The sequence below is a fragment of the Mesoplodon densirostris genome, chromosome 19 (genome assembly GCF_025265405.1).
Source record: "Mesoplodon densirostris isolate mMesDen1 chromosome 19, mMesDen1 primary haplotype, whole genome shotgun sequence".
NCBI lineage: Eukaryota > Metazoa > Chordata > Mammalia > Artiodactyla > Ziphiidae > Mesoplodon > Mesoplodon densirostris.
In genome coordinates this window covers 17,657,367-17,675,499 of record NC_082679.1, presented here as the reverse complement: position 1 = coordinate 17,675,499, position 18,133 = coordinate 17,657,367, and the positions used below count along the sequence as shown (strand labels likewise).

The 18,133-nt window shown below is 51.3% G+C and overlaps 1 protein-coding gene across 1 annotated transcript in view; it reads left to right on the top strand.

Moving 5' to 3' along the window:
* The first annotated feature begins 929 nt into the window (after positions 1 to 929).
* Positions 930 to 18,133, top strand: part of CHST8 (carbohydrate sulfotransferase 8) — a 67,095-nt gene continuing 49,891 nt past the window's right edge. Inside the window, exon 1 of the mRNA XM_060085081.1 lies at positions 930 to 1,059. Coding sequence (XP_059941064.1) covers positions 930 to 1,059 — 130 coding nt within the window. The remainder of the gene's footprint in view (positions 1,060 to 18,133) is intronic.

Sequence of the window (18,133 nt, the reverse complement as noted above, 5' to 3'; positions counted from 1 at the left end):
TTGACCCACAGCCTGGCCCAACCGATGTCACTTGGTTGGTACTGGTGTATTTGCAATTTCTTCTACTTCAGGAGGAAGGAGGGTTGGGACAAGCCACGCAGGCATGCTCTGGGTCTGCAGCGGCCAGAGCAGTGGGGGTCCATCTGCAGGGACACAGCCTCTGAGCCTGGGGTCTGTCAGATCTGGGTCTGGCTGCCCTGTCTCAGCTCCAGGCCCCGGGGCTTTGAGAGCAGGGACAACCGTGATCTGGCCAGAGCTTCAGCTCCTGCAGGTGTGACTATCCAGTGGAGCCTCGATCGCACCAGCCCATCCTTCAGTCTGTCAGGGAGGGAAAGCTCTGGCTGGTGGGGGTGGGGAGTCACTCAGTCCCTGACATCCTCTGGGCCTGGGAGGCTCCTTCTCAAAGCCTCCAGTTCCGTGGAGACCCTTGTCCCCAACACCCTGTAAACAGGAGCCAGGGCAGAGAGAGACCCAAGAGCTTCTCTGTCCACCAGGCCAGTTGCGAGGGAGAAGGACCCAGATTCCTGCCTGGACATTGCAGGGGGGTGGCCGCTGTGCCCGGCTGTGGGTGATGGGGCTCCACCCTGGGCTCCCCTGGGCAGGAGCTGGGCAGTGTCTCTCTCCATGGTTTTTCTAGGGGTGCAGATACAGGAGACCCTGGCAGGAAGCTGGTGTCTTGGCCACAGGTGGTGACCGGGCTTCCCTTCACCTCCTTGGCCTTGAAAACGTGAAAGGGACACACCTGAGTAAGGGTGGAGCGATCCAGGATTATGCTGGTCAAGTGCAGTGACTGGGGCCCTGGGCCTCAGTGATGGACCGTCTTTCTCCTCTGCTGCTCCATAGACCGTGGCCTGATGGACACCTGGTGTGGACGATGAGGGAAGAACGTGCCTCCCACACCCGAGAGGTGACCCCTGAGCGAGCCCTGGATGACCCCGCGAGCAGGAACGATGCGGCTGGCCTGCATGTTCTCGTCCATCCTGCTGTTTGGAGCCGCAGGCCTCCTCCTCTTCCTCAGCCTGCAGGACCCCACGGAGCTCACCCTCCAGCAGGTGCCAGGTGAGCCCTCACTCTCCGCCCCGCCGTCTGCTGGCCCCGGCTTTCCCACCCGAGGTGCAGGTCTCCACGCTGCTCTGGTGCCAAGGCAGGGGCCCTGGCCTCCTCCTGGTGGTCCTCAGCCTCAGTGTGGGAGCACAGTGTCTGTTGTCAGATGACCAGCCTCAGGGTTCTGGCCTCTGGCCTGTGCACTCTTCTGGGGAAGGACAGCCAGGCTTCCCATCACTCAGCTGGTCACTGCCTTGGTGAAACCCAGATTTAAGGAGGATTCTGCCACCTCTCGGGGCCTCTTCCACATGGTCTCGGACATCCGAAGATGAATGCCTTCTCCCTGAGCCCAGGCCTCCCAAATGGGACTCTGATTCTCTGCCCAGCCCTGGGGACCCCTCGAATTCAGCCTCTCCAGCTGGTCAGGGAGGTCGGGGTACCTCCTGGCTTTGTGAAGCTGAGGCGGCTCCTGCTGGCCCCCCACCTGCTCCCTCCTAACACACTGGAGGGAAGTACCCTCCCTGACTCAGAGGTTGGGTGGCAGTGAGGGGAGAGCAGGAAGGATGGTTCTGGAGCCTCGGCGGGGACAGGATGTGGAGAGGGGAGCTCAGGCCAGGCCCCTCCTGCTGGGACACAGAGAGCATGGCAGGGCTGGAGGGCATCCGGCTCGGGGCCAAGGCCAGGGATCACTCTGCTCTAGGGTGAGAGGAAAGCGTGGTTGCCAGGCCCGAGCACCAGCATTTCCCAGCAGGGGTCCCGGAGGCCTTGTGAGGGGAGGGTCCGTGATGACAGCCCTCTGCTCTAGGACACGAACAGAATGAAAGAGGTGTGGAGGCTGGGGAGTTAGGTAGAGGGATTCCTGTGCCATCCCTGCCCGCAGCCCATAGCACAGGAGTGCGGGACATGGCACAGGGGCCCCTGGCCCTGAGTGCGGAGGGCTCTCAGGCCCGCAGCCTCCCCCCCAGCACCCCCTCAGCCATGACTCACACGCTCAGGGCAGCCTGCACCCAGGCTCAGACTGGGGGCCTGTAGGCAACACATGGAAAGGCAGTAGAAGCACGAGGAGGCCAGAGCTGGGGCCCTGGGCCTGGCAGCTGCTATCAGAGGCCCCGGTGGGAGAGGCTGATGAGTTGATTCTCTCATCACAGAGAGTCAGCTAGAGGCAGCCCAGGCGCTGGGTCTCCAGGAGACAGTGGGTGAGTCAGGGGGGCTGACTCACGCTTGGGCCGGACCCTCCTAGGGGGTGGCTGTCGAAGGTGGTCTGGCTGCTTCCTGGCTTCTGGAGAAGCAAAAGCAGGGGCCCATGACCGAGTTGGTCCTCTGTGGAGACTTTGCGGCCTCACGTGAGCCCCAGAGTGTCCGGCTCACTGTGTCAGCAGAACCGGACTCCACAGGCAGCGCCAGCAGGGGCACTAAGAGTTGGTCTCTGCAGTTGTGGGTTATATATGCAGAAGCGAGCTCCCAAAAAAAGGGCCCTGAGACAGGGCTTGGGGTTCATGGCACCATGTATCCTGGGCACAGGTCTTGGTGAGTATGTGTGGTTGGAGCACACGTGGGCAGAGGATCTGCGTCCTATGGGACGAGCTGGGAGAGAAGGCATGAGTGTGTCTGTGGTGTCCACCTGGGTATCCCATCCGTGGTGTCCTCCGGAGACAGGTGTTGTTTTTCTGGGTGGGCTCGGGGTCTGGTGGCCACGACACACACATCCCAACGTGCTGTAGCAGCTGGCAACGCAGAGCCCTTGCCTCTCATTCTTCTGCAGACGTGGCTTCCTGTCCCTCCCACCAGCCAGCACTGCCTTGCACAGCTGCCCCAGTGCACACACGTGCGGATCTCCTTGATTACTGGTGGGGTGGGAGCCCACCGGATGGCTGGGGTTTCTGGGGTGGGCTGGAGTGGTGAGCAGGAGAGGAGCATGGAGCCTCAGCTGGCAGGCCGTGTAGGATGGCAGGAAGCTGAGGTTCCCCTCCCACTGCAGCCGGGGATGGCAAAGGCCTGGCAAACCCAGGCAAGGTGCACACTTGGGTCTTGAGCTCCCTTCCTCGGGCTGTAGGTGGAGCTGGACCACACCCTCGCCACATGCCAGGTGATGGGCAACCTGGACGTTCTACGGAAATCACATCAAACACAGTCATAAAACCTTAAGTAATGCTTACATTACTTTCCCTGAGCAAAGTGTTCCTGACACAGGCTGTTTGTGTTGATTTGTTGCTATTCATTTATTCCTTCCCTGTACTTCTCACAGCAGCCTAATTGTGATTCGGTACCAAGAAAGCAATATCAAAGTAATTTTCCACAACATTAGTTACAATTTTCTTCTGATCTTTCAAGTGAAACAGTCCCATCCTGTTGGGTTCTTTGAGCATATAAACCTTGATTACATTTATCTGTTGAAAAACAGTACTTACAAAGTGTATGTATCCAGTTGCATGGGTGGGTGGCCCCAAGGACCCTGGACAAGTCAGGATTTCTACCCGCGGGAGGTGTGGATGTGTGGGGTCTACCCTGTCATCCGGATCAGGCAAGGCCGATGGTGCGGGGCACCTTCAGAGGAAATTCCACACAGGCTACTCTGGCTTTCGCAGCAGCAGAAACTTCCCTGGGAATGGAGTGTCTGCTTTCCGCTGTTGGTGGCACTGATCAAGGTGGAAGGGGGAGGGTGGGCAGGTGAAAATCCAGAAACAAGCTTGAGAAGGCAGGCAGAGCCTTTAGTTGTTTGTGGTCCCTTGGGGTTGGGGTGTCCTTCAGATTTCTCCCATGCAGCTACCAGCTGTTAAAAGCACCTGAACTTCTCAGACACCAGTCAGCAAATCTCACCTGGTTTGTGCATTAGATGCAATCCTATGGGGCTGCCAACTTTTGTAAACCAAGCGATATTTTCCAAAACATTTGCTATATTTTAAATCAAACCTCCTGGAACATAAATCACTGCCGGTTAACCTACCTTCATTCTAAGATTAGATTTTCCTGGGTATCAGAGAATCCACCTATCCTACTATTTTTCAGTCTCCAATATTGCCAGGCCCTGAGGCCTCAGGAAACTCACTTCTTGACCCAGGAGACTACACTTGCCCCTTCCTTAAGTGGAAGAGAGCAGACCAGAACCGGGAATAACACATCCCAATGTGCTGGCCCTGAGGGTACAGAAGGTACACTCCATGTGTGCGTTTGGGCACACTGACTTTTTATGAGCTGCCTGTCTTTATTATGAACTTTGTATTATGGAGAGCTTGGAACACACACAAAGGTAGGTTAGCATAGTGCAATGAACCCCATGCACCCAACACCCAGTAGCCTCAAGAGGGCCCCATTCACAGCCCCATCCACTTCTCTCCTTTTGAAGCATATACCATATGGCCTCTCAATTCAGCCATCAATTTTTAAAAAAATTTCTATTGGAGTATAGTTGATTTACAATGTAGTGTTCGTTTCTGCTGTACGGTAAAGTGAATCAGTTATACACATACACATATAGCCAGTCTTTCTTTTTTTTTTTTAATTATTTTTGGCCACGCCACACCTCACGCGGGATCGTAGTTCCCCAACCAGGGATCGAACTCGTGCCCCCTGCAGTGGAAGCACAGAGTCTTAACCACTGGACCACCAGGGAGGTCCCTATCCACTCTTTTTTAGATTCTTTTCCCACGTAGGTCATTACAGAGTATTGAGTAGAGTTCCCTGTGCCATACAGTAGGTTCTTATTTTATCTACTTTATATATAGTAGTGTGTATATGTCAATCCCAATCTCCCAATTTATCCCTCCCCCCTTGCCCCGCTTTACCCCCTGGTAACCATAAAGCCATAAATATTTCAATATATTTCTCAGTTTAAAAGATAAGAACTCTTTTTTTTTAACATTCAGCAACAGTTCTTTAATCTCACCAAATGACCAGTGTTCACATTTCTAGTTGTCCCACAAATATCATAAATACCTTTATATCCAATTTGTTTTATCCAGTATCCAGATAAGGCCCACATGTCACAGTTGGTGGATGAGTCGTTTAAGTCTCTCTCAGTCTATAAGAGAGCCTGCACATCTTTATTTCTCTCTTGCTGTTTATTGGAGGAAACTGGGTCGCAGGTCCTGTAAGTTTCCCACAGCTGGGATTTTTGCTGATTGTGCCTGTCTGGTATAGCTCAGCACAGCCTTCTGCTCTTTGTATTCCCTATAAATTAAGTAAATTTAGCAGCTTGATCAGATGCAGGTTTGGTTTCTTTTTCTTTTTTTTTTTTTTTTGGCAAGAATTCACGTGTGGTCCTATGTTCTTCCGTTGGGAGACGCACATCTGCCCGGCTTTCTTTTGGTATGTCAGTTAGCCACTGACCCTGTGCCTAGACCGTCCATTCATTTGGGGCTGTACAATGCGATGTTCTTTTTTTTTTAAGTATTTATTTATTTTTGGCTGTGTTGGGTCTTTGTTGCTGCGCGCGGGCTTTCTCTAGTTGTGGGGAATTGGGGCTGCTCTTCGTTCATTGTGGTGCACGGGCTTCTCATTATGGTGGCTTCTCTTGTTGCGGAGCACGGGCTCTAGGCGCGCAGGCTTCAGTAGTTGTGGCACATGGGCTCAGTAGTTGTGGCTCACGGGCTCTAGAGCACAGGCTCAGTAGTTGTGGCGCACGGACTTAGTTGCTCCGCGGCATGTGGGATCTTCCTGGACCAGGTATCGAACCCGTGTCCCCTGCATGGGTAGGTGGATTCTTAACCACTGCGCCACTAGGCAAGTCCAGTGATGTTCTTTTTTTTTTTTAATTTATTTCTTTAAATTGAAATATAGTTGATTTTAATTTATTTCTTTAAATTGAAGTATAGTTGATTTACAATGTTATGTTAATTACTGCTGAACAACAAAGTGATTCAGTTATACATATATATACATTCTTTTTTAAAAATATTCTTTTCCGGGCCTCCCTGGTGGCGCAAGTGGTTGAGAGTCCGCCTGCCGATGCAGGGGATGCGGGTTCGTGCCCCGGTCTGGGAGGATCCCATATGCCGCGGAGCGGCTGGGCCCGTGAGCCGTGGCCGCTGGGCCTGCGCATCCGGAGCCTGTGCACCGCAACGGGAGAGGCCACAACAGTGAGAGGCCCACATACCGCAAAAAGAAAAAAAAAAAAAATATTCTTTTCCATTATGGTTTATTATAGGATATTGAATATAGTTCTCTGTGCTATACAGGAGGACCATTCTGTACATAAAAGCTTACATCTGCTAACCCCAACCTCCCACTCCATCTGTCCCCCAGCCCCCTCCCCTGTGATGTTCTAATTATTATCATTCCTTCTTCATTCTTTTAAGTGGGATGGATTTTGTTTTAATGGGGTAAGGCGAAGCATTGTTAGTGACCCATGAAGCCAAAGTGAACAGTGGATTGATTGGCTTATTCATTGATATACTTTAAAAATGTGACCTTATGATACAGATTCTGTTGCTGGCACTACAAATAGGTTTTTTGGGTTTTTTTTTTAATGTTTGATTTTGGCAGAGTGGATTTTCTTAGAGTGAGCCACCCCACGTTTTAGTGAAGTAGCTCTTTACTTTCCCCAAAGCCATGTAGTTGTGATGGGAGGGGTCTCTGGGGACTGAGGCCAGTGCTGGGGTGCCGACGGAAAAAGGCAGCCACAGTGATGGCTCAGTGGCCCCGAGTGCAGACAGGACAGCCTCTGATGACTTGGTCCATAGCCAGGCCCCAGGGCATTCCTTCCAGGGCATCCAGGAATAATAATAATAACAAAAGTTTACCATGTGCCAGGTCTTGTACTAAGCCCTTTACATGTTTTAATGCATGTCATTCTTATAATAAATGAGGTCCTGAGCCTTACAGGATGGACACGCAGAAAACACTGATGGGGGCTAACACTCTCAGCCACTCACTGCATGCCCACCACTAAGACAAACACTTCACAAGTACTTAGCACTCATTTAATACTTTCGGAACCCCCTGAGTTAAGTACTATTACACCATTTGACAGACAAGACTCCTGAGGTAAGAGAGGTTATGAGCTGTGCCCAGGGCCATAAAACTTTGGGCTTCAGAGCCCGGATTCATCCTTAGGCAGCCGGCTGTTGCCCGTGGCACCTACCGCCTTCCCAACAGCAGTGATGCTCATTCGGTCTGGCCTGTCTGGTCCCAGAGCAGAACCTGGCAGAGAGAAGAGCGTGGATCAAAGAGGCATGAGAGAATGTACGTGCAAAGAGCTCCCAGTGCATTAGGGGCTGGAGTGAGACCCAGGGATCCAGACTAGTGGCTGAAGACACAGCCAGGCGCTGGGCCCCCTGAGCCCTTGGAGCACTGTGAGAAGCGAGCCTTTGCTGCAGGCTCAGCAGGAAAGCTCTGGGGATCCTGAGGGTGCAGTGGCCATCAGAGAGCTCACTCCAGTGACTGCATGTCGTGGACCTGTGGGCAGAGGAAGAGACCACAGGTAGAAGGAGAGTGGCTGGGAGGGGTTGAGTGAGACTGGAAGAGATGGCAAGGCCTGGGGCAGGCAGGCAGGCAGGGACGGGAGAGGGTGGGTCAGGGCCATCATGGGGTCGGCAACCCCAGAGTTGGTGAGAGAATGGATGAGAGGATGAGGAGGGTGAGGAGGGCAGCCATCAGGGTTCAGGGTGACTGTAGCTCAGAGTGTCTGTCTCTGGTAGATGGGGGTTAGGGTGCCACTCACCGAGGCAGACACTTCAGACAGGGAGTGGTCAGAGGAGGGAGCTGGAGACCACATGTTCTATTTTGGGCAGATGGCATCTGAGATGCTGGGCAGGGTGTGTGGAGTTGCACTGTGACTCCTCCACCCAGGGTTCCAGACTCACAGACCACAAGAACAGGCGAGAAAAGCAGGAAGCTCCCACCCTGCCCATCCCTCCTCCACCTGCATCTTCATTCACACAGGTCACCCACCCACTCACGCCTTCGCTCTCACACACCCGAGGGCAAGGTCCTGGCTGGAGGAGTCGGGAGGGCTTCCTGGAGGAGGGGAGTTGTGGATTGCTTGTTGGCCTTCTCCAGGGCACAAGAGGTGACAAGATGCTGACCTCCAGCAGAAGCGGTGAAGTGGATTTGGATGAGACTCAGTGGGAGCCGGTGCTCTCTCTCCAGAGTGCAGGATGCTAAGTATCGTGCCCAATATCTCGCAGTTAGAAATTAACAGAGCCAGAATTGACTCAGAAATTGACAGGGCTCCTGCTTTGGTCCCCTGGAGGCAGGGCTGTGTTGGCTGGAGAAAGCGTGGCCCTCACTCTCGGCTCCATGGTTACCAGGGACACATGACCCTGCCTGTGCCAATGTGCAGGGGTCAATGTCAGAGGGTTTGTCTTGTTCCTACAATGACTGTCTTTGTCCAGGTGTGACCCCTTGTAGCCCTGAGACACCACCAGGCCAAAAGCCCTGGGTGAGCCAGGGCCACAGGGGTAACTGCTGAGAGGCTCTCAACAGCTCACCCACGTGAGGGTGATGGAGTAACCGGAAGCGCGGTGGCCGTCCCTCCTCCCCCTTCTCTGGGCAAGGTGGCCTTGGGGTAGGGGCAGCCTGTTGGAGCTGGTGTGCCTAAGTCCACACTCCTTCCCCGGCCAGGGGAGCCAGCCCCTCGTTTCCATGGAGCTGTCTGCTTTGCCCCGGCAGGTGGGTTCTACTAGAATCCTCTCGAGTCTGTCTCCGGAAACCTTTTTCTAACAGCATTGTGGAACATCATATATATTTCCTACAACCCTTGTGAAACTGACACCACCTTGTTGTGACTGTGAATATCAGAAGTGACATGTAATTGTAGTGATCCATCCTGTTAAGTAGCTGGCAATATATCATTGCAAAATCAGCAGGGCTGGGATTCTCAGAACCCAGTGTTTCTAAACAACGCACCTGCAAGCGTGTGTGTTCAAACTCTCTTCACCAAACGCCGCCCAGGGCTCACAAAGGCTGCCTCACCTGCCTCGCCTCGCCTTTCTATGACCACAGCAAAGAAAATTTAACTCTGGTTAAAGCCACCCACTGAGTTTTCGGTTCTCTGGAATGCCCACTCCTTGTCACAGAACGCACTGGGTTCTCAAAGTCAGGGCTGCGGTCAGGATGCTTGTAGCAGTGCTCCTTCCAAGCGTGGCCCTGGGGCTTCCTGTCCCCCTTTTCCTCTACTCCAGAGTGGCTTTGTGGGGGGTTCTTTCTGGTGCCACAGGGTGGGCAGTGAGCTGGGCCAGCCCAGCCATCACTGTGCCAGCCTAGGGAAGGCACGGTGGGGTCAGTGTGGACAATTGGAGGGTTGGGGACCAGGGGTGGCTAGAGCCCATGGCACGATGGCTGAGCCCTGCCTTGGTCGGGTGGGAGCGTTCAGGCAGGGCCTGCACATTTCGAGGGCACTACTCACACTGTGTTCTCTGCTAATTCCAGGGTAGGGTTGATTTCAACTGTGGTGAGAAGGGCGCCCCCTGGAGTTGTGCAGAGGACAGTACTGATGGGGGGGCAGACATGCGACCTCCACGGCAATCGGACAACGAGTGCCAGAAAGGGGGGCCATGTCAGAACACGCAGCCCTCAAGTGTGGGCACCAGAGCCCAGGGGGGCTGGAAGGCCCCGGGGGTGCTGGTTTTGGAGGCTTCTCTGAAGTCTGCTTTCGGGGGAGGACCCTCACAGAGCCCTCCCTGGGACGCCCTGACCTCAGGAGTGTCCACTGCGGGCCCGTCTTCAGTGGAAGTTTCTCTGCCCCCATCCTCTCTCACCTGAGACACCACCCCGGCCTGCAGCCCCCCAGCATCTGCTTCTGTGCTGTGGCCCCCATTTCCTGGGTTCCTCCCTCCCCACTGCAGAAGACGCCCTGGAGGTCTCTAGCTGGAGCCTCACTTTTCCTTGGGTGCGTTAGGATATGCTAAGTGAACAATAATGAGCATGTAGGAGCTAATAACAGGAATCACCTAATTAAATTAGGAAACAGACATCTTATCACTATAATCTGAAAACTGATATTAATAGAAAATGGTCCCAGCATTGTTATGCTAAATGTTCCTAGGGGTGGGGACATTAAAAAGGAGAGCAGAACAGAAAATGGGGACAATCGTATCCAATAAGAGGAAGACATGTTTTAAAGGAACTAAAGTAAAATGCTAAAAATAGAATACAGGATCACTGTGAGGCTGTCATGAGGTAATGGACAAAGACGCCTTTGAAAACCACAGAGCTCCACACACGTGTACGATGATAATTTTTTAAATGAGACAATGTAATTAAGCTTCAAAGTGTGCATGAAACCTAGTAATAGTTATCGTGTATTGGCGCCAGGCACTGTCTCAGGTGCCTTTATTTCATCTTCCTTCACCCAGTGAGACGCAGGCATCATTGTCCTCAACTTACATTCAGAGGGGTTAGGTCAGTTGCCGAAAGTCCCACAGCCCGAGTGGCCGGAGCTGGGATTCGAACCCAGATTTGCCTGCTTTCAAAGCCCTTCCGAGGCTCACTTTGCCCTCCTCACCTGTTGCTGCTGGTAAATGTCACGGTCAGCAGTTCCTGTATTTTCTGTTTTTCCACCATCTCCTCAAAGGGCATTTCTTGCCGACACCCAGCAGATTTCTTGGCAGCCAGACTCCCTGCCCCAACCCCAAGGCTCCTCTGGCGTCTTGGTTAATAAAACCCACACAAAGACACCTTCTGAAATTACAGTGCAGCTGGGAAACTGGGGCTCCCATTGTGTCCGGGTCTGGGCGGGGCTGAGCGGCTGAGCTGGGCTGGCGGTTCCGATGCTCATGCCGACCCCGGAAGCCCCGGTTTCAGGTTGTGTCTCCACAGCAGCTGATTGTTCCCCCCCCACCAAGCCCCCACCTGGGAGGTGAATCAGGCTCTGTTCACCCGCGATGTGAGTCACTACTACGTGAGCCCAGAGCGGGGCTCAGGTGTGGGGTGACCCCTTTCCCATCTGCCCGGCCCAGAATGAATAGGAGGGATCCAGGGAGGAGGAGGAGGGCTCAAGATCTGTGTGTGAGATGCCCCAGAAGTACCTCGTCTGGGCCACCGTGGGGAACGCACCTGGGCCGGCATTAGCAGGGACATGCACCCCGTACCTCCCCACCTCTGTGCCCATGCACCAACCAGGCATCTTCAGTGGGGGGATGGAGGGGGAATCAGTCACCTGACATCAGAGCCAAGCCCCCCACTCAGCCCAGGAGCTCTGCCAGGGAGAGCAGGAGGGCAGGGCGAGACTTCAATCCCAAAGTGGCACAGGGCTCTGGGGGTGGCCTCCTGCCTGGCTTGCCTCCCCACTCAGCCCCGCTTGGTCTGCAGTCTCAGGGCTCTGGGAGAGAGGCTAGGGAGACAGTGAATCTCACTGCCAGCTTGGGGAAGGGTCCTAACATGTGCTTATCTAGGCCCTGCTAACCTTCCAGAAGTCCTAGGTTGCTAACGTGGGCAGCAGAGGAATGGTTCTCTGCCAGAACCTGGTCTAAGGACAAGGCTGTTGCTACGATTGTCATCCTTCTCCGTAGCTGGTTCTTGTTTTTTTAAACCCCAAAAATGTCATGGTTGTAGTTATGACAACAGAAGTGCTGGAGGCTGATTCTGGAGGCCGATGCGGGTCCATTGGGAGGTGGGCCGATCAGGGATGCCCTCGGGCCAGGCCAAGTGGAGCTCTCACCTGGGCACTGACTGCCTGCTGGGTGGGCATGCTGGCCCCTCCTATTATGATGATGCCTTTCTTGTAGCTTTCGGGTCAGTGTGGGTCTCCTTCCCGAAATCTTTGCAGAAAGTTGGGTGCTCAGGCAGATCCCATGTAAGCCAGAAGCTCATTGTTACGTGTCTGCTGATATTTGCATTGTAAAGCTTATCTCCCAGGATTTATGGCTCTACGGTTTTAACTTGAATCATGGTAGAACTCAGTGGACAATTCTCACTTTTAAAATTTTTTATTTATCTGGGAAAAATAGCTGAACTTAAATGGGTTCCATTATCCCCAACAGCTGCTGCTCCGGAGCCCCTGCACAGCCGGCTGGCTCCTGATGAAGGGGTGAAGAGCCCCGGGGGGGTCTTCCCATTCTCCGCCTGCGGTCCAGGCAGGAAGCTGGGGGCTGCCTCTTACCAAGCCCTGCGGCCTAGCCATGGCATTTCCCAGCCCTCCTCAGCAGTCCTGAAGACCGGCCACCTATAGAGCAGGCTCTCCCCATCCAAGCTACCTGCTCACCCCAGCTTGGTTGTCCTCAAAGCAGGTCAAGGGTCCATTTCCTGGCCAGTGGTTCTCAGCCCAGGTGGTTTCCAAGCTAGGTTGGACCGAGGGGGTGATCTGTGAACCCCTCACCATGTTTTGGTTGTGTGTCTGAATGTGCTTAGGTCCTGGGAAGAAAAGGCAGCCTGGAAGGAGTCTGGGACCCCCACCCTACCTCTCCAAAGGCTACAAACATCTGTGGGTGCTTTCAACCCTTTGCCCTCAGGGTCTGGGCCTGCCCCGCAGGGAGGGAGATAGGAGAGAGGAAGGGATGAGGGGGAACGTCACTTTAAAAAAATGGTGTTGGGTCACCAGGCCCATCAGAAAATGTATCAGCGCAGAGCTGCCAGGGCCGGGAGACCCCAGGGAGCGGGGTGGGGGAGGGGAGGGGGGAACAGATGGTCCCTGGCTCCTGGGGCAGGGCCGTCGCTCAGCCTCAGCCAGGAGCGCTGTGTGAAATGCGGGCCCAGCGTGGCCAGATCCTCCTTTTTATTTTTTAGTTTTTCAAAGAAACAAGGAATCTGTAGCATATAATTATATCATTTCTTCTGGTTTTTAAGTGGCAGCTCAAACCTTAGAAGGTGTTTTCAGAGTTAGTTGGTCATGCTTCTCACCGCCTGTTGGTTGGATGGGCTGGAAGGAGAGGCCGTGTCCACTCTCCCGCCCTCCCTCAGGCTGAGACTTGCCTCCTCCCACCCTCCCTAGCTACTCCCCCGACCACCCCCGCCCCAGGACAGAGAGGTAGTGGGTCTCCCTGGTGGGCAGGGAACTTGTTACCTTTCCAGCCCCGGCAGGACTCACTTCAAGCCAGGCCCCAAGCGAGTGCTGGGCAGAGCTTCTCCAGGTGTCTACTGACCAACGGTGGCTTCCCAGAGCCCAAGGGGCCCCTGCCCAGGCCAGGAGCCCTGCCAGATCACTGTTCACCATTCAGGCCTGGGACCTGGGGGGCCCAGAAGATGACTGGGTAGCAGAGGTGTCAGGGAGGCAAGGGCCAGGGAGTGGCAATGGCACTGGGGCTGTGAGCGGGACCTGAGAGTCCCAATAGCACCCAGGGAGGTGGCGCCTGGGGGTGTGTTCTGGGCAGTGATGATGGTATGAGTGCCAGGTGCCCCCTGTGTCCCAGGCACTGCACTTTACCTGCTTTATAGATATTTTCACACTGAAGCCTCACAGCTACTTGTCTCCATTTTATAGACAGGGAAACTGAAGCACAGAGAGGCCAGGTCACTTGCCCAAGGTTACACAGCCAGGAAGTAGCAGTGCCTAAACTAGAACCTGGGTCTTTGGACCCCAAAGACACAGGGTCTTATGGGTGACTCTGACAGCCACTCAGAGCTGAGACACGCACTGTTGGAGGACCAGCCTGGGAGGCTGCACACAGTGCCACGCTGACGTGTGGGGTGAACTTCATTCCTGTGTATTGCAGACACGTTCTGGTTTGTGCCTAGATCTGCTGGTGAAGGACGGGGACCTCTGCGAACGTGCGTGTGCCTGGCTCTCATCTGCGATCCTGTGTACAAGTGTGTATGTGCACAACCATGAGGTGTGTGCCCGCCTCGGGCTCATAGCTCACATGGGGAATGCTTCCCACTGAAGTTTGGGGCCACCTCCTTGGAGTGCACACTGACGTTCCCACCTGCCACAAGCAGGCGTGGGACACACACAGTCAGGGCCTGGGCTGGGGCAAGTGACTTGGGCACCAGGGTGGGAGTTGTCTGTGGGTTGTCACCACAGCAGTGGGTGAGGAATGAATTGCCATTCCAGCAGGAACTTGGCAAAACCAGTAATTGTAACCCCCTGCCCGCGACCGGGGCAGACCAAAAAATGAAATTACATTCTTAATAGGTCAGGTCGAGTGACTGCTGCTCGAATTAGTTCCTTCCCAGAACCCAGCCAGAAGTAGCAGCAGTAATTAAAGGATTTTCTGGGCTTAAACCAAGTCTGCTCGTCAAACAGGTACAATATACAGGGCTTGCAAGATGTGTGTGGGCCTTGTCCCTTCCTGGGGACTGGGATGAAAGTCGGGGAGATCAGGAAGGCAACTGGCCCAGAAGGAGGTGGGTTCTTACTGCAGGGGGCACTTTTCCACTTTCATTCATTCATATGAGAAATGTTGAGTCCCAATGTGGCCGGGCACTGAGATTCTGCAGCGAACAGGACCATGAGGTCCCTGCGCTCATGGAACTCAACAGTGAGTAGGATGATGGGGAATTCCTGGTGTTCCCCACCCGACTCCCACCTCCTTCCCAAGCAGGCTGGTCCCAGGAGCCCTGTGATGTCGAGAACTGCCTCCTTCCACTTGGGGACCTGTAAATTAGGGTCTGAGGCTGAACTTCACGGATTGGAAGACTCAGTATTGCTAAGGGTGCAGTTCTTCCCAAGTTGACTGTTGGATTCAATGCAATACCTATCAAAATCTCAGCAGGCTTTTTGTTGGCAGGATAGGCTGATCCTAAAATTTCCACGCACCAGAGAAAGAGAAAGGAGGGGCATTAGCGTGGCATGACCCCCATCTGACCCATCCTGTGTCCTAGAGAGAGGGATAAGGGAGCCAGATCCAACACCGGAGGTCAGTTGGAGCTCACACCCAGGCTGGAACATCCCTCCCCCAAGCCCGTTTCTCATTTCTTCCATTTGCTTCACTGAGAGGAACACACAGCCCTCCTCAGGGAGTAGAAAATGCCAGAATCCCAAGAAAGCAAATATCGGTAGTGTGGCTGACAGAGGTGATGTGCCCACCCACCCTGGGTAAAACAGAACCTACAACTTCCTTAAAACTCCAGAAGGAAAGGGAAATCCCAGGAGCCAGAAAATGAGATGGATTAGCGAAGAAGCAGTGAGTGCCAGGGGTCCCCTGCCGCCGAGCCTGTGGCTAGAGCCTTTTTTACAAAACAGCTTTATTCAGGTATAATTTACATGCCATAAAATTCACGTATTTTAAGTGTACACTTCAGTGGTTTTTAATAAATTTACAGAGCTCTGTAATCACCACAATCCAATTTTAGGATATTTCCACTGTCCTCCGCCCCGCCCCCAATTTCCATCCCAAATCTCTCAGGCGCTTTGCAGTCACTCCCTGTTGCCCCAGGCAACCACTAATCTACTTTCTGTCTTTATAGATTTGCCCATAAATGTAATCATACAATATGTGGTCTTTTACATCTGGCTTCTTTGACTTAGCATCAGGTTTGTGGTCACTTGTCGTCATGTAGCCTGCATCAGTAGTTCATCCCTCTTTATTGTTTGTTCAGTAGTATTCCATTCCATGGATTCTTGGTTTACCCATTCACCAGTTGACGGACACTTGGATTGTTTATCCTTTTGGGCTGTTATGAATAATAGTGCTATGAACAATCACATGCGGGTGTTTTATTTCTCTTGGGCAGATACTTAGGAGTCGAATTGCTAGATTGTGCTAGATTGTCTGGTAACTTTATGTTGAATTTTTAAAGACACTGTTGCCAAACTGGCTACACTGTTAACATCCCTGCCAACAATGTACGAGGGTTCCAATTTCTCAACATTCTCATCAACACTTGTTATTATCTGTCTTTTTAATTATAGGCCTTCTAGTGAGTGTGCAGTGGTATCTCATTGTGGTTTTAATTTGCATTCTCTAATGACTAGTGCTATTGAGCATATTTTCATGTGCTTAATAGTCATTTGAATATATTCTTTAGTGAAATATCTATTCAGATCTTTTGCCCATCTTTTAAATTGAGTTGTCTTTTTATTGAGTTGTTATTCTTATTTTGTAGATACAAGTACTTATTAGATTTGCAAATAATTTCTCCCATCTGTGGTTTGTCTTCATTTTCTTAGTGGTGTCTTTTAAAGTGCAAAAGTTTTTAACTTTGAAGAACTACAGTTCATTTTTTTTTCTTTTATGGATCATTCTTTTCACGTATCTAAGAAATCTCTGCTTAACTTAAAGTCATAAAGATTTTCCCCGATGTTTTCCTTTAAAAGTTTTATAGTTTTAGCTCTTCCATCTATGTCCATGATCCATTTTGAGTTAATTTTTGTGTTTTGTCTGAGGTAATGGTCTTTTGCACGTGGATACCCAATTGTCCCAGCACTGTTTATTGAAGGCTATCTTTTCCCCATTGAATTACTTTGCCACTCTGGTCAAAATAAATTGGCCTTGAATGTAAAGGTTTGTTTCTGGTGTCTTAATTCTATTCCGTTGATCTATTGGTTGATCCTTACACCACCAGGACAATGTTTTAATTACTATGGGTTTGTAATAAGTTGTGAAATCAGGAAGTATAAGTCCTCCAGCTTTGTTCATCTTTTTCAAGATTGTTTTGACTATTCTGAGTCTCTGTAAAGACAGTGTAAGTTCCCATGTAAATTTTAGGATCCTGCCAACAAAAAGCCTGCTGAGATTTTGATAGGTATTGCATTGAATCCAACAGTCAACTTGGGAAGAACTGCACCCTTAGCAATATTGAGTCTTCCAATCCGTGAATGTGGAATGCCTCTCCATTTATTTAGATCTTCTTTAGTTCCTTTTAGCAATATTCTATAGCTTTCAGTATACAAGTGTTACCCTTCTTTTATTAAATTTATTCTTAAGTATTTTATTCTTTTTGATGCTATAGTGAATGAAATTGTTTTTCTTTTCTTTTTTGGGGGGGCTGCGTTGGGTCTTAGTTGCTGTGCGTGGGCTTTCTCTAGTTGCGGCGAGCGGGGGCTACAATTCATTGCAGTGGGCGGGCTTCTCCTTGTGGTGGCTTCTCTTGTTACAGAGCATGGGCTCTAGGCATGCGGGCTTCAGTAGTTGTGGCACATGGGCTCAGTAGTTGTGGCTCGTGGGCCCTAGAGCACGTGGGCTTCTGTAGTTGTGGTGCATGGGCTTAGTTGCTCTGCGGCATGTGGGATCCTCCCGGACCAGGGCTCAAACTCGTGTCCCCTGCAATTGGCAGGCGGACTCTTAACCACTGTGCCACCAGGGAAGTCCCTGAAATTGTTTTTCTTAATTTCATTTCTGGGCTGTTCATCACTAATATAGAGAGATAAAATTGATTTTTCTATATTGATCTTGTACCTTGCAACTTGGTGATTAATTCTAGTTCTTTTTGTGAAAATTCCCTGGAATTTACTAAATACAGGGCCATGTTGTCTGCAAATAAAGAGCATTTTACTTCATTTCCAATCTAAATGCCTTTTTTTTTCCATGCCTGATTGTACTGGCTAGAACCTCTAGTACAATATGAAATAGAAGTGGTGAAAGTGAACATCTTTGCCTTATTCCTGATATTTAAAGGCGTTCATTCAGCCTTTGACCATTAAGTATAATGGTAGCTGTAGGATTTTTATAGATCACCTTTACCAGTTTGAGGAAGTTTCCTTCTATTGCTAGTTTGTTGAAAAAAAATTTTTTTACCCTAAATGGGTGTTGGATTTTGTCAAATGCTTGTTCTACATCTATTGAGATGTTTTATGCTTTTATCCTTTATTCTGTAAATATAATATATTACATTAATACATCAACTTTGCATTCCTAAGGTAAATCCCTCTTAGTCATAGTACATAATCTTTTTTATTTGTTACTGGATTCATTTTGCTAGGATTGTGTTGTGAAATTTTTTTTTAATACTTATTTATTTGGCTGCACTGGGTCTTAGTTGTGGTGTGTGGGATCTTCTTTGCCGCGTGCGGGATCTTTAGTTGCAGCATGCGAGATCTTTTCATTGTAGCATGTGGGATCTAGTTCCCTGACCTGGGATTGAACCTGGGCCCCCTGCATCGGGAGTGCAGAGTCTTAGCCACTGGATCACCAGGGAAATCCCTGTGTTGTGGAATTTTTTAAGGGCTAGTTGTCCGTAGTTTTCTTTTCTTGTGATGTTTTTTGTCTGGCTTTGGTATTGGATTAACATAGATCTTAGAATTAGTTGAGAGTATTTCCTCCTTCTCCTTTATTTT